The sequence below is a fragment of the Sprattus sprattus genome (genome assembly GCF_963457725.1).
Source record: "Sprattus sprattus genome assembly, chromosome: 6".
Lineage (NCBI taxonomy): Eukaryota > Metazoa > Chordata > Actinopteri > Clupeiformes > Clupeidae > Sprattus > Sprattus sprattus.
This window is the reverse complement of record NC_137925.1, coordinates 23,995,830-24,008,767: the sequence shown is the minus strand read 5'-3', so window position 1 is coordinate 24,008,767 and position 12,938 is coordinate 23,995,830. Positions and strand designations below refer to the sequence as shown.

Genomic DNA, 12,938 nt, shown 5'->3' with positions numbered 1-12,938 from the left:
AAGTAACATGCCCATTATCACTACTTCTGCAGCATGACATGAGGAGTTTTCTCTCCACATTTGGGATATGACTTAGATCTAGATGTGTAAATATTATGGCTAACATCTGGATGTGTAAATATTATGGCTTACATCTAGATGTGTAAATATTCTGACTCACATCTAGATGTGTAAATATTAGTCTAATATCAATCTGGATCCACAGGTGTCCTCTTACCCCCTAGCCGGGTCGAATGTCCTCGGCTGCTGTTGGTCAGGATGTGCTGCAGGCTAGAGGCCTGGATATGCCCTTCCTGCCTGCGACTCAAGTTCTTCACAAGCCTGTGGGCAGAATCCAAAGTCCACTTAACTAAAGTTCAATATATCCACCATTTTAAGTAAGTGGTTAGACACATTCACAGATATTCTCTCCCAGATAGTTTCTTGTAAAAGACACGAATATAGTGCTGGACAGTTTGGCAGCAAGCTGAAAATCTTGCATTCTAATGTTTTGGCCAAATTCCAATGTTTAATATGCTTTTTCTCAAACTAAAATAGCATAATATACCTGGATGACATCTACCTTGAAAGATTTACTTATTAAGAATGTGGGCAAGAATTGCAGCAACTACTCACCAGATGCCTTCACTGTCCTCCCGCTGCAGTTGGATGATGTCACCACATCTGATGATGAGGTCATGAGGCCCATTTCTAGGACCGTCAGCCCTGCTCCTGTATCTGCCTGGTGTCTGAGAGAAGGAAGCTTTTAAGATTAAATTGATACAATATGTTTTAGATTTGTTAGATGATTAATATTGAATTATCTCTTTGAAATGTACTTGATGTAATACAAAACAAGTGAAACCTAAACAGAGAATACTACATTAAAATAATAAAAAATAAAATCCTCTGAGTATTTTATAGCAGTGATTTAAGCTGACTATTTAGCACAACTTTTTATCACAATGACTCAACTTGGTGTCTAACCACATCATGATGAGAGGAGACTTCACCAGTCATCTTAAATATTCATCTTCAAATCATGGTCAGGGCTCACCAGCTGAACCATGTCCTCCTCTTCAGTATCAGACATAGGATAGGGACTGTGGCCTCCACTCCAGTCCTCCAGACCCTCACAGATATCCACTGAGTGGTGTGCTCCGGGCCAGCCTGACAGATGAGTGCGCACACGCACACACACACAGACACGGACACACACACAGACACAGACACAGACACAGACACAGACACAGACACAGACACAGACACAGACACAGACACAGACACAGACACAGACACAGACACAGACACAGACACAGACACACACACAGACACACACACAGACACACACACAGACAAACACACAGAGACACACACACAGACAAACACACAGACAAACACACACACACAGACACACACAGACACAAACAGACATGACATGGAGCAGCTCTGATGCACTCTGCTGGACATTCTGTGCACTGACAGTTCTGATGTGTAAAGGTTGATGTAGTTACATTACACACTATAAGCTTTTCAGTTAGCTTATTCTAGCTCTGTAAGATGGTGCATAATGTAGAAATCAAAGAGAGCAGATGCACTTCGGCAGAATGAGTCATATTTATGTGCATATAATGTGATATTTAAGGTGGGAGTTTGTTGTGCATGGTGAACTCTCCCGGCAGTGATCATAAGCTTAAGATGGCTGAGCGTAGGTGTGTGTGTGTGTCGTGCGTGTTTGTGTGGTGTGTGTGTGTGTGTGTGTGTGTGTGTGTGTGTGTTAGACTTACTGCGTCTGTTGCGTTGATGCTGTGGGGACAAGCTGAGCGGGTCGGGGCTACTGCGGCCTGATTCCGTATCCTCTGAGCTCACCGAGGTCCGCTGCTGCTTGCTGTGGAAGAAAGAGATCAAATGTATTCTCAAACAAGAAGATTTTCAGATTTCCACACACACAGCACACACAAACACACACACACACACGCACACGCACATGCGTATGCACACACAGTCGCACACACACACTCTTGCACCAGACCAAAACCCCAATGACAGGGGTGCAAACTTGCCCCCATAACCAAAGCTCAGACTACCCCTCAGAGAGTCCATGTCACAGCCTGTCAATCTCTGTGTTTCGAAAGTGCAGAGTCATGCTTGACAAAACTAAAGATGAAATCCATACACAGAAGATCTGGTCTCGATTTGTTAAGATCCATTATTTTCATGGATAAATCTGATCCACACCATTTGACAGGCAAAACAAATATATGTATATTAGTTGTATTAGTTCAGATCTCAAAAAGCGAGCCCCATCTTAGAAGCATGTTTCAGCTTTCCGCTGGCTGCAGTAGTGGGATGAGAGGACAGCACCATGATTGAAGTCAAGGCAAACAGCGTGTTAAGTCTGGTCACTTCTCCCTTCAGGCTGCTGTTTACTTGTTTGTTTGTTTGTTTGTTTGTTTGTTGCGTCTACACTTCATGCCATACAACTGCACAAACCAATGCAAAAATGGAGGAAGGTTGCAAAGCATGTCCTGGTACCGAACCACATACGACAGAATGACTAGGGCCAGTGCATGAAAGGCTGATTGTGACTCTGCCAGTCTTGCTATGGAGGGTGTTAGGGGGGTGGGGGGGTGACGGGAGGGGGGGGGGGGGGGGCAGATGATAAGAATGCCAAATGGAGCAGCCAAAGAGCTGTTGACTGTGTGGTTGTAAAGGGGCAGAGGGCAAACACAGCGGTGCAGTTCTTGGTTTCTTAACCTCCCCCCTCCCCCCCTGTTATTTTCTCTTCGGAGCGGGCACGGCGCGGGTGAGCGGGTGTTTACCCCCGGCGGTTAGCGTCACTGGCGATGAGAGGGGCGGGCAGGGCTCCGGGAGCGCAGGCACACGCAGGCACCCGCCGACAGAGACACTAGGTCCAGCCGCGGCAGGTAGCCCTTCAGCCCTGAGCGTATGGCCCTGCAGGGGGAGCACAAGGCAGGCCGCACACCGCACACAGCCAGTCACCCCCTCCTTATGCCATCGCCATTATTATCTTATGATATGATGATCATGATGACAATCACCCTCACCTAGCCTGGAACATCCTCACACTCAGCAAGCTTGATGAGTCACTCTCACACATACAGTGGACAGTGGAATGGGAGACATGTTGGCTGGTACACTCGAACATTGACACATTTGTCCACACATTCAAACAAGCACACTCACAAATACACACACTCACATATACACACACACACAAATACTCAGACTCAGACTCAGACTCACAAATACTCAGACTCACAAATACTCATACTCAGACTCAGACTCACAAATACTCAGATTCAGACTCAGACTCACACACACACACACACACACACACACACACACACACACACACACACACACACACACACACACACACACACACACACACACACACACACACACACACACACACACACACACACACACACACACACACACACACACACACACACACACGCACGCACGCACGCACACACGGCAAATGATGGTGTGAGAGATCCTGGCCAAAATGGTGCTTTAACAGACTTCCTCCTTCCACTATCGATCTGACAAGCGTTCCTTTTACAAACACAGGGTGTTCACACCCTCACAGCATCTGTTATGCTAGCCTTAGATATTCCATGACAACACCTCTGAGGACTGGACATGACTTTAAATTACTAATATTGTCATCGACTCAGCTCCTATCTGGGACAGGACCATAGTGTGGAAATGGACTGAAGATGGCAGGAGGAGTTAGTGGCTCAAGTTAACAGGCCTAGTGAATATGTGGGTGTTATAGCACAAAGGCTGCTACTACAGTACATCAAACATTAATATCATTACACAAACGCAAACACAACACGATGATAAGATGTTATCTATGATAAGAAATATAAAAAGATTTAGAGAGGGAGAGGAGAAGAATATGGATAACAACTACAGGATGACAGCAATAACTTTTTAAACAGGTGTGTGTGTGTGTGTGTGTGTGTGTGTGTCTGTGTGTGTGTGTGTGTGTGTGTTCTTACCTCTCAGACAGGGGTGGGGACAGCTGGATGTGTTCGGGGGTTGGGTGGGTGAGGGACAGCTCATCTATGAGGACAACCAGACAGGAGACAGACATGAGTGACTCACACTGAACAGGTGGGACTGGAAGAAGATCCTTAGCACGTGGTATGCCATGGCACACTTTATCATCACCACATCACATGAACAAACACCTTTGAGAATCTTCTGCTGGTTGGTGAGAATTCCGCGGATCTCGTTCAGCCAAGCTAGTTTAATTTCTACCGTTGGTGCCTTTGGAAAGAAAGATAGATAAAAGGAAAGAAGTTAATAAAAGACAATCAGTTCATAAACCTTTTATTCCTTTTATTTATTAAAACACACATAGGAATATATCTTAGACTGCTCAGTATTGTTAGTATTTCCACTGCACAAGCCTGTAATGAAACACCATTCAAGGAGAGCATTATTGCAGAGCTTGCTTACCTGCACCAGGTAGACTTCTTCCCTGCCGCTGTACCAGATTTCGAACTTCTTCACGTCTCCCTTGACATTCTCTGTGATGCCGACTGCAGTCATCTGCCAGGGGAGAACACAGGCACACACACACACACACACACACACACACACACACACACACACACACACACACACACACACACGAACACACACAGACACATATATGCCGACTACAGTCATCTGCCATGGGAGAACACAGACACACACCTCATGCTCACAGCAGGACTGAGCCCACACCCAAACACACTGCACCCAGGGCCTCTAAAAACAAACTCCAGACTAATCATCCGTCGGTTCACCAGGCTTCCAGCTGCTGTGTATACACACACACACACACACACCACACACACTGCCCTCGGGTGGGTACTACCCACGTCCCCCCTCAGTGAGAGATGAGAACAATAACAGTGGGTGGTGTGACATGGCCCCTCAGCCCAAACACTCACACACACACACACACACACACACACACACAGAGAGAGGAGGGCCTCTACCAAACATCGCCCAGCAGGGGACAACTCCCCCTCCCCCTACCTTGAGATAGTGCTTGAAGCTGTAGGAGGGCGTCTTGTCGGCCCCCTCACCGTGCTCCTCCCGGCGCTTGCAGAAGAGCAGGGCTCGCTCGTGCAAGAAAAGGTGCCGCTGCATGGGTTTGAAGCGGGCCAGCTCCTTCATGCGCGTAGGGCCCTTCTTGTGGCTCATCCACACGCTGAACGAGCCCTGCATCAGCAGGCGACCCAGAGAGCCCAGATCCCCCTGGTGGAGGGTAAGAGCAATAACACAGCAACTAATATAAACACTGTATGGAGTGGAGCAGTAGACAATTAAACCAAAGTACTGTATGGAGCAAGCAATTAAACCAACTAACTTGAAAAGAGTATCGTTTAGCCATAAAGTAGGACTTGTAGATTGTAGAAAAGCTAAGAACTGATGAGTAGAAAGTAAGGTAAGTCTGCATCAAGTTGCCACAGATAGTCACCTCATAGCCTGTGATAGCAATCTGGTGCATGGAGTCATTGACAGACTTTAGGAGGTCCAGCATGGCAGACAGTGCCCCCTGCAGTTCGGAGGTCCGGTCTGAACCTACACTGTACTTCAGCAGTTCCTGGAAACAGACCAGCGGAGTACAATTGTCCATCAAGTGTTCAGGGTTGGAGATCGATGTCGTATTCACTCACAGATCAAATACAGCTACTGTAAGCCATCAGAATTGTCAGGTTAATGTGTGGACACTGTGATGTGATAACCTTTCAGTCGGTTTAGTATACAACTCTGAAGTTAAGTTAATCAATCCTTTAAACTGCTAAAACAAGTACATCAGAATCACACTGCGGTGTCTATACATTAAGATTGGCATATGATTTATAGTGGTCTGGTATTAAGAAATATTGTAACTAAACAATTACAAGCCTCAGTAGGTAACCTAGCAACTACAGTAGATTTAAATTGCATGTGCATAAATCTAGGTTGCAGTTTCCCCTGGTATTTCCAGGAGTTGATATGATAATATGTCAAAATATGTGCAAAATATCATGTCACATTTAAATGAGTGGACCCCATATTGACAGACAGCAGTAAACATGTTATCAGCTGTCACACCATACAATTTAGTTTACAACACACTGGTTGCCAAGCAACCCCTTCCATACTCATTCTAATTATCTTGAAAGGAAGGAGCTGTGTAGCCTATTCACCTATGGCGGCTTCTTGACCGAGTGGAGATGAATCACATCTGCGCAATAATTCAAAGATGTATGTTCTCTGGCTCTGCTAGCTAAACAAGGTCACATCATCTTCACGCTCTGTAGAGTATTCACACGTTGAGGCCAACTGCTGTGCTTTTAGAGTAAGGATCATTGCTTTTGCAAGCCAGGTTCAGTGAGTCTCATGCTGTGGTGCAGAGCTTTGTTTTTGATTGACAGCAATGCATCTCACAGTAAGGGACGAGGGCTCTCCATCTCACCTCAAGACATCTCAAGACATCTCTGAAAGTTCATAACCGATTCGTAAAGTTTGTTTTCATATGAGAAACCATGCCAAGGTACAGTGGATGTTTTTCTGCAAATGTGGTAATTCTGACTGCTATTTTTAAAGGCTGTCATTTAAAACCAAAATAACCTTGAATGCATTGTGGTTGGCATACAGATTCAGAGCATTCATCAAAGGCCTTAACCTCTTGTGAAATAACAGTGAGTCAACTCTCTGTACTCCACTGCAGCAGCAGCAGGTCTGCGTGTGATGTGCTTGAAGATCACTGCTTGAAGATGACTGAACAGGGCTGTCATGCTGTTCCTTTGAACCTTTTTAGCTGGTTTGAATGCATGTCAACCAAAAACAGAGGTTTTGTCTCTGAAGTCTTCAACAGCACTATTCGCTTTTCTTCAGAAACACCCGAAAAGTATACGAAGAGTGGAGGTAATAGTTCCTATTTAGGTTTTGTCTCCGCGGTTTCTATGTGTTCATTTATGAACTAAACATTCTGAGGAGTAGATTATTTATTATATAATCATCATTTGAATTTCATTAACAATGAAGATTGCCTTAAGGCACGTCAGAGATCAAGGCCTATGTCAACAATGGTGAGGGTTTATGGAAAGAAAAAAAAACCTCTTCCCATTTTAACAGAGGGGAATCAGAAGGGTGGCCAGCCCAAGAGGGAGGAAGAAATGCAGGCATATAGATTCCATAGATGGCTAATTACAGGGAGAGACAGTGCTGTGCTGTGGTAGCGTAACTGTCGTCATTAAATCCTGACCTTGAGTAGGAGTTGGTACTTGGTAAGGCGCTGGACCGGTTTCAACAGGTATGAGTCCAGCCCCAGTTTGTGCTCCAGTTTTCTTTGGCACTCCTAGCAACCCAGAAAACAGAGCAGAGTTTAAGAGTTTAAATACCCAAAAGCAGATATGTACACGAGCTCTTAATGTGCAATGAGTGGATATGCTCAGAGGATAAGCTGAAAGTGAATGATAAAGACTGAATGGAGACCTGAAAGAAGGCACAGTCAGAGTACTGTCTCCATAGCGACTCTGACCGAGGCTTGTTCTGACAGTAGCGCTCATACACCTGGAAGTTCTCTTTCTGGACGGATGAGAATGTTTTTGTGAGACAGATCACTTGGAGAGTCGTACACATACATAGTGTAAAAAAACATTCACAAACACAGGCACACAAATGCCTGCACACATACACACACACACACACACACTTCCCCAATCTGTATTACTATCACACGCACACACGCGCACGCACACCACCGGCACACACACACTTCCAGCTTTAGTTCCTCACCCGCTCCAAGAAGACAGCTCCCACTGCCTCAGGAGTCTCCAGACAGCTCTCCAGGTCCTGCAGGAAAACCCTGTGGTGAGAAGGTCAGAGTTAAGGGCCGCCATTCTCTCTGACTCACAGAAAACCCCCCGCACTCTTCCCAACATGCTCTAGTGCCCCCCCTGTGTGTCCTAGACGCCACGCCGCAGCATCCCAGTGACAGAATATAATAAGCAGGCTAAAGTCAGAATAGCAATATTTCCAGTTCCATCACCAGCACACCCATTGGACTGACATAAGGCCATTAAATGTAATTACAGCACTAGAATTGACGCAATAGCTTTCAATTTAGTGATCTAGGTCACCAAGGACACCATCCCAAAGGACAAAGCATACGTTTATTTACTCACTAAAAACACACCTTCTGCTAGAGGCATCTGAGATCATTATTTTATATCTGAGGGTAAATGCATCTTTTTGACACGTTGAGTGGTAGAGATCATTCGATGAGCGTTCAGGGAAGATCTATTTACAGCTCCAGCTGGTTAAAACCACTAAAATAGAGGTGGCAGCAGAGGAAAGAAGAATGTGCATTGTACATTCTCTCACCCTGCACTCTGAATGTGTGCAATAAGATATTTTGATGCCTGGTGTACACCATGAAATTAATATACAATTATGATACCATATTTATTTATCAATATATAAGGTTTATAAAAATCTTTTGCTTTTACAAGTGGCTAAATGCATACTGTATGTGAGAAAGAAAAACAGTATTCTGAAATCTCCACAAAACACACTTTCAACATCTCATAAACAATCCAATTTTGATCACAATGTCCTTTTTAGGGAGTAGGATTACACTGATGTGAAAAGTGGCCCCACCTGCTGTGGAAGTTGTAGAGCTCTGGCATGTTTCCAAACAGGATGTCCCTCTTGTTGCGCAGGCTGGGGGGCAGGAGTGTGGACAGGGAGGGGTTGTCCATCTCTGCCCGGTAGCCCTTTAGAAACCAATATTAAATATAAAATTTGTATTAAATTATTATCATCATCATCATCATCATCCTCATTATGAACACTTAATAAAGTAATAATCATCAGCATCATCATCCTCATCCTCATGAACGTTCAATAAAATAATTATCATCTTCATAATCATCATTGTCATCCTCATCATCATGAACACTCAATAAATTCATAATAATCATCCTCATCCTCATCATGAACACTAAAAAAAAAACAATCATTATCATCATCCTCCTCACCATCATGAACACTCAATAAAGTCATGATCATAATCATCACAATTTGTATGACATTCTTTACAGTAGGCATTTGCAAAGCATGCCCATGTTGAGATATAATGAGGAGCGAGTCTTTGACCCACGGAAGGCAGCTCTCACCAGCTAGCCTGGATACCAGCCCAAACCCCGCCCACAAAAAATTTTGTCAGGGAGATTTGGTCTGGCTCTGGGTTAATTGGGAGAGAGTTTCATCGGTAGGATCAAACCGGACCAATCAAATTGGCAGGGCGGGCTTTATACGTTGATGGACAGATACCAACGCTTGAGTTGAATTAACCGGTAGATTCGAACTCCGACCAAGATGGCCGCGTCTCGGGTGCTTAGTGGGGAATATTTTATGTGAATTAAGCTATCTACACGACTTTTTAATGTCTACATTGACTCGGTTAGTTGTGCATGTGCAACACGAATGTTACAGAGTATTGTTTGTCTTAACTAAAGTTCTCTAGACCATTATTGTTATATCATTGCTAACGTGTACACAAAAAACCCATCGAAATAAACTGTAGCTTGTAGCCTTAATGCTAATTAATTAACGTGAGCAGGCATATCTCAACAGACATTGACAGCGCATTCATTTTGAAAGAGGAACAGAGAAACGCGATTAAGGCATTTGTCATTGAAAAGATGTTTTTGCCGTCCTTCCTAGGGATCAGGTAAAAGTTTAATCTATCAGATGGTAATAGGCTACTACGTTGCTCTGATTGGTTCTAGGTATCCAATTCAGCGAATAGGCATTTTCTTTTCTGGTTCGTTGAAACACGCCCCATAATCACAGCCCAAAGGTCCGGTATCAGACTCATATTCTGACTAGAATCATGAGTATGACATCGTCAGGCTACTCACCAGCAGCACCGACAGCAGCTCCTCCACATACACCCTCTCAGTTTCGATTAGCTCCCGCATCACGTGTCTGTCCCAACAAACACACACACACACACACACACACACACACGCACACACACACACACACACACACACACACACACACACACACACAGAGACAGGAATAAAAGGTGAAACCATCCATCAGACATGACTTTTGAGTTTTGGATAATAGTGGTTAGGCTGCCATCTTATTCAGGTCTTCCAATGAATTCAAATGATAATATGTCTAAGGGCATCCAGGTTTTACACATGGACTGAGAAAAAAATAGGATGGTTTAGTGTCATATAATGGTACAGCACCGCAAACAATAGACATGATATTATAGATGCATATAGACTCATATTTATTGTGTTTACTGTTGTTCTCTGTGTGATGCCCTTGGCTACTATATGCTGCTTCCTATACATGGATAGAGAGATATAAGAGGACAAAAATACACTTATATGTAAATAAACCTATACATTGTGCTTTATGACTACATGTGACGGTAGAAACTGATATTCAAATGCTGTCTCACCGCTTCAGGACATCTGGACTGTCCTCCCCATCAACACTGCAGGACAGCCAACGGTGGTTCTCGTGGTAATCATGCATCACCTCGATCTAAAACAACAATTCAATACATACCAATGACTGTTAATGACATAACAGAGGGTAACTGTTATTTATATTTAAATTGTTATTTACATAATAGTGAGTCACTGTTATTGACAGCCATTGATGCACACAGTCTTAAGAATAATATAAACAATTAAAAATTCGGACAGCCATCAACAGCGGAAGTCAAACAGAATAAGAGGAGGGATCCCATTGAAACTGCAATACAGTAAGTCAAAAGAGATGAGCGTTTCCAAATGACACTTTACTAGTAATACCAAGGTCAGGGGGAGACATCACCTTCCGAGAGTTGGGGCTCTTCCTGGATCCCCTCTTCCCAGGCAGGGAGAGGTCAAAGGTGAACTTCAAGTCTGTCTCAAAATGAGCACACACAAAGCAACAGCACTTATGAGTATGACACTGAATATTAAACACCACAATGACTTCGGAATTTCATTTGATTTAATACAGCTAAGGACCACGGTTGATGGCAGACAATAATGGATTCATGTCCTTGAAAATACTACAAATGTTACTCCTACATCAACCTGACCTCAATTTGACCTTGGTGTGACCCGTAGTTGACCTCTCCAGTTAGTGATGGAGCTCAGCTTTGAGGAGTGTTCCACTGATAATACATGCAGAGTTCCTGCCTTCGACTGTGTCATCCTCTGCCAGGATCTGCTTGGCAGCCTCCTTTTGATTGTGTCCTCTCCTTCTCCCTCTCTGTCTCTCCCATCAAGGATTCCCTTTCTCCCTCTGTCTTTCTCTCTCTATTCACGGAACATCACAGTGTGTCAATCTCCTCCATCACTCTAATCACACCCAACATGTTTCTCTTCATCTCCCTCTCTTAAAGGACTTCATTCCCTCGCTTCTGAGCGGCAAGACAAAAAACAAAGAAGGGAGACTGTGCCAGAGGTCTCAAAAACGTCTCCCCCACCCTGCTTTTCTCATTACCCCTGCCTTTAAAAGAAAAGATGATAGTAGTGGTGGTGGTGATGGGGGTGGTAGTGTGTGTGTGTGTGTGTGCGTGTGCGTGTGTGTGTGTGTGTGTGTGGGGGGGCGGTTATCCTGCAAAATAATTCACCCACGAACATAAATGGTGGTGGTACCCCTCCCTCATCAGCCAAGGCTTTAATTGGGAGCTATACGCTCCCCTTTGTTCTGGGGTTCACAGCAGCGGTGGCGGATCAAAGCGAGCTTTAATGTATGGGAGCACCATATGGCCCTGCGCTAGGCACTAACAGAGAAACGACACGGTGAAGCCATGCTCTCCCTTCCCCGGGGAGGCTCGGAGATCCCCAGCCATTGATTAGTGGAAAGGGTGAGACGGAGGAGAAAAGGTAAAAGGTTCACTTTTGGTTGCTAGGACGCATGTGAATGGAGAGATGAGGGGGTCCTCGCCATGGTAACAAGCTTGTTAGGTGTCAGGGGCCTTTACTTGGGGCCGGTGCTGATGACTTCGTTAAAGGACCTGTGTTAAGGGGGCGACTGAGGGGGGGTTGTGCCTGGGGTTGAGGTTGTTTGTGTTAGTGACAGCTAGTAATGTATCGCGCACATACACACGCGCACATACACACACATACACACACACACACACACACACACACACACACACACACACACACACACACACAAGTTAACACACAGAGATGCACACATATCCACATACAAAAGCAGACACACAATCACACAAACACACAAGCAAACTCACAGACACAAACACACTGGCACTAACACACACACACACACAGACACACACACACACACACAGACACACACACACACACACACACACACACACACACAGACACACACACACACACACACACACAGATTAAATTGAAAGCCATGGTAAGAACTGGAGGTATTGGAAGCATAGAGAAGCTGTCACCATCAGTCACTGCCATATATAGTAAACATCTTCATGACAGGCTTAACATAAAAGTGAAACACCAAATTCCTTTTTTGTATGATCTCCAAACTTCAAAAGGAGGCGTTTGAGGGAGCTGCCATTCAAGAACTGTGATCCTTGAGATACATGGTTGCATCTCCCTGCCTCTGTGTATGTGAGAAAGCATGTTATTCATGCATGAAAGAGGCCAGGACATGAGAGCCGGTGAGCGCGTATACAGTGTTCATGTGTTTTGGTGTGATTCTGGGGTTGCATGGCTGTGGGTTTTGCCTGTTGTGCTGCACATGTTTACGCTTGCTGAATTTCTGTGCTTCTGTTTGTACATCTACATGTGTGTTTGTCTGTGTGGTGTGTGTGTACATGTGTGATTTTGGTGTGTGTGTGTGTGTGTGATGTATGTATGTATGTATGTATGTATGTATGTATGTATGTATGTATGTATGTATGTATG

General features: G+C 44.6%; 1 protein-coding gene across 1 annotated transcript in view; it reads right to left on the bottom strand.

Moving 5' to 3' along the window:
* Nucleotides 1–12,938, bottom strand: part of mcf2a (MCF.2 cell line derived transforming sequence a) — a 28,831-nt gene that overhangs the window by 503 nt on the left and 15,390 nt on the right. The window contains exons 14-29 of the mRNA XM_080841106.1: nucleotides 10,870–10,940; nucleotides 10,490–10,575; nucleotides 9,930–9,996; nucleotides 8,665–8,780; nucleotides 7,801–7,870; nucleotides 7,498–7,590; nucleotides 7,268–7,360; nucleotides 5,492–5,617; nucleotides 5,047–5,268; nucleotides 4,480–4,572; nucleotides 4,209–4,287; nucleotides 4,017–4,080; nucleotides 1,767–1,867; nucleotides 1,037–1,149; nucleotides 616–728; nucleotides 218–321 (exon numbers count right to left, since the gene is read on the bottom strand). Of these exons, the coding sequence (XP_080697232.1) occupies nucleotides 218–321; nucleotides 616–728; nucleotides 1,037–1,149; nucleotides 1,767–1,867; nucleotides 4,017–4,080; nucleotides 4,209–4,287; nucleotides 4,480–4,572; nucleotides 5,047–5,268; nucleotides 5,492–5,617; nucleotides 7,268–7,360; nucleotides 7,498–7,590; nucleotides 7,801–7,870; nucleotides 8,665–8,780; nucleotides 9,930–9,996; nucleotides 10,490–10,575; nucleotides 10,870–10,940 (1,611 nt within the window). The remainder of the gene's footprint in view (nucleotides 1–217; nucleotides 322–615; nucleotides 729–1,036; nucleotides 1,150–1,766; nucleotides 1,868–4,016; nucleotides 4,081–4,208; nucleotides 4,288–4,479; nucleotides 4,573–5,046; nucleotides 5,269–5,491; nucleotides 5,618–7,267; nucleotides 7,361–7,497; nucleotides 7,591–7,800; nucleotides 7,871–8,664; nucleotides 8,781–9,929; nucleotides 9,997–10,489; nucleotides 10,576–10,869; nucleotides 10,941–12,938) is intronic.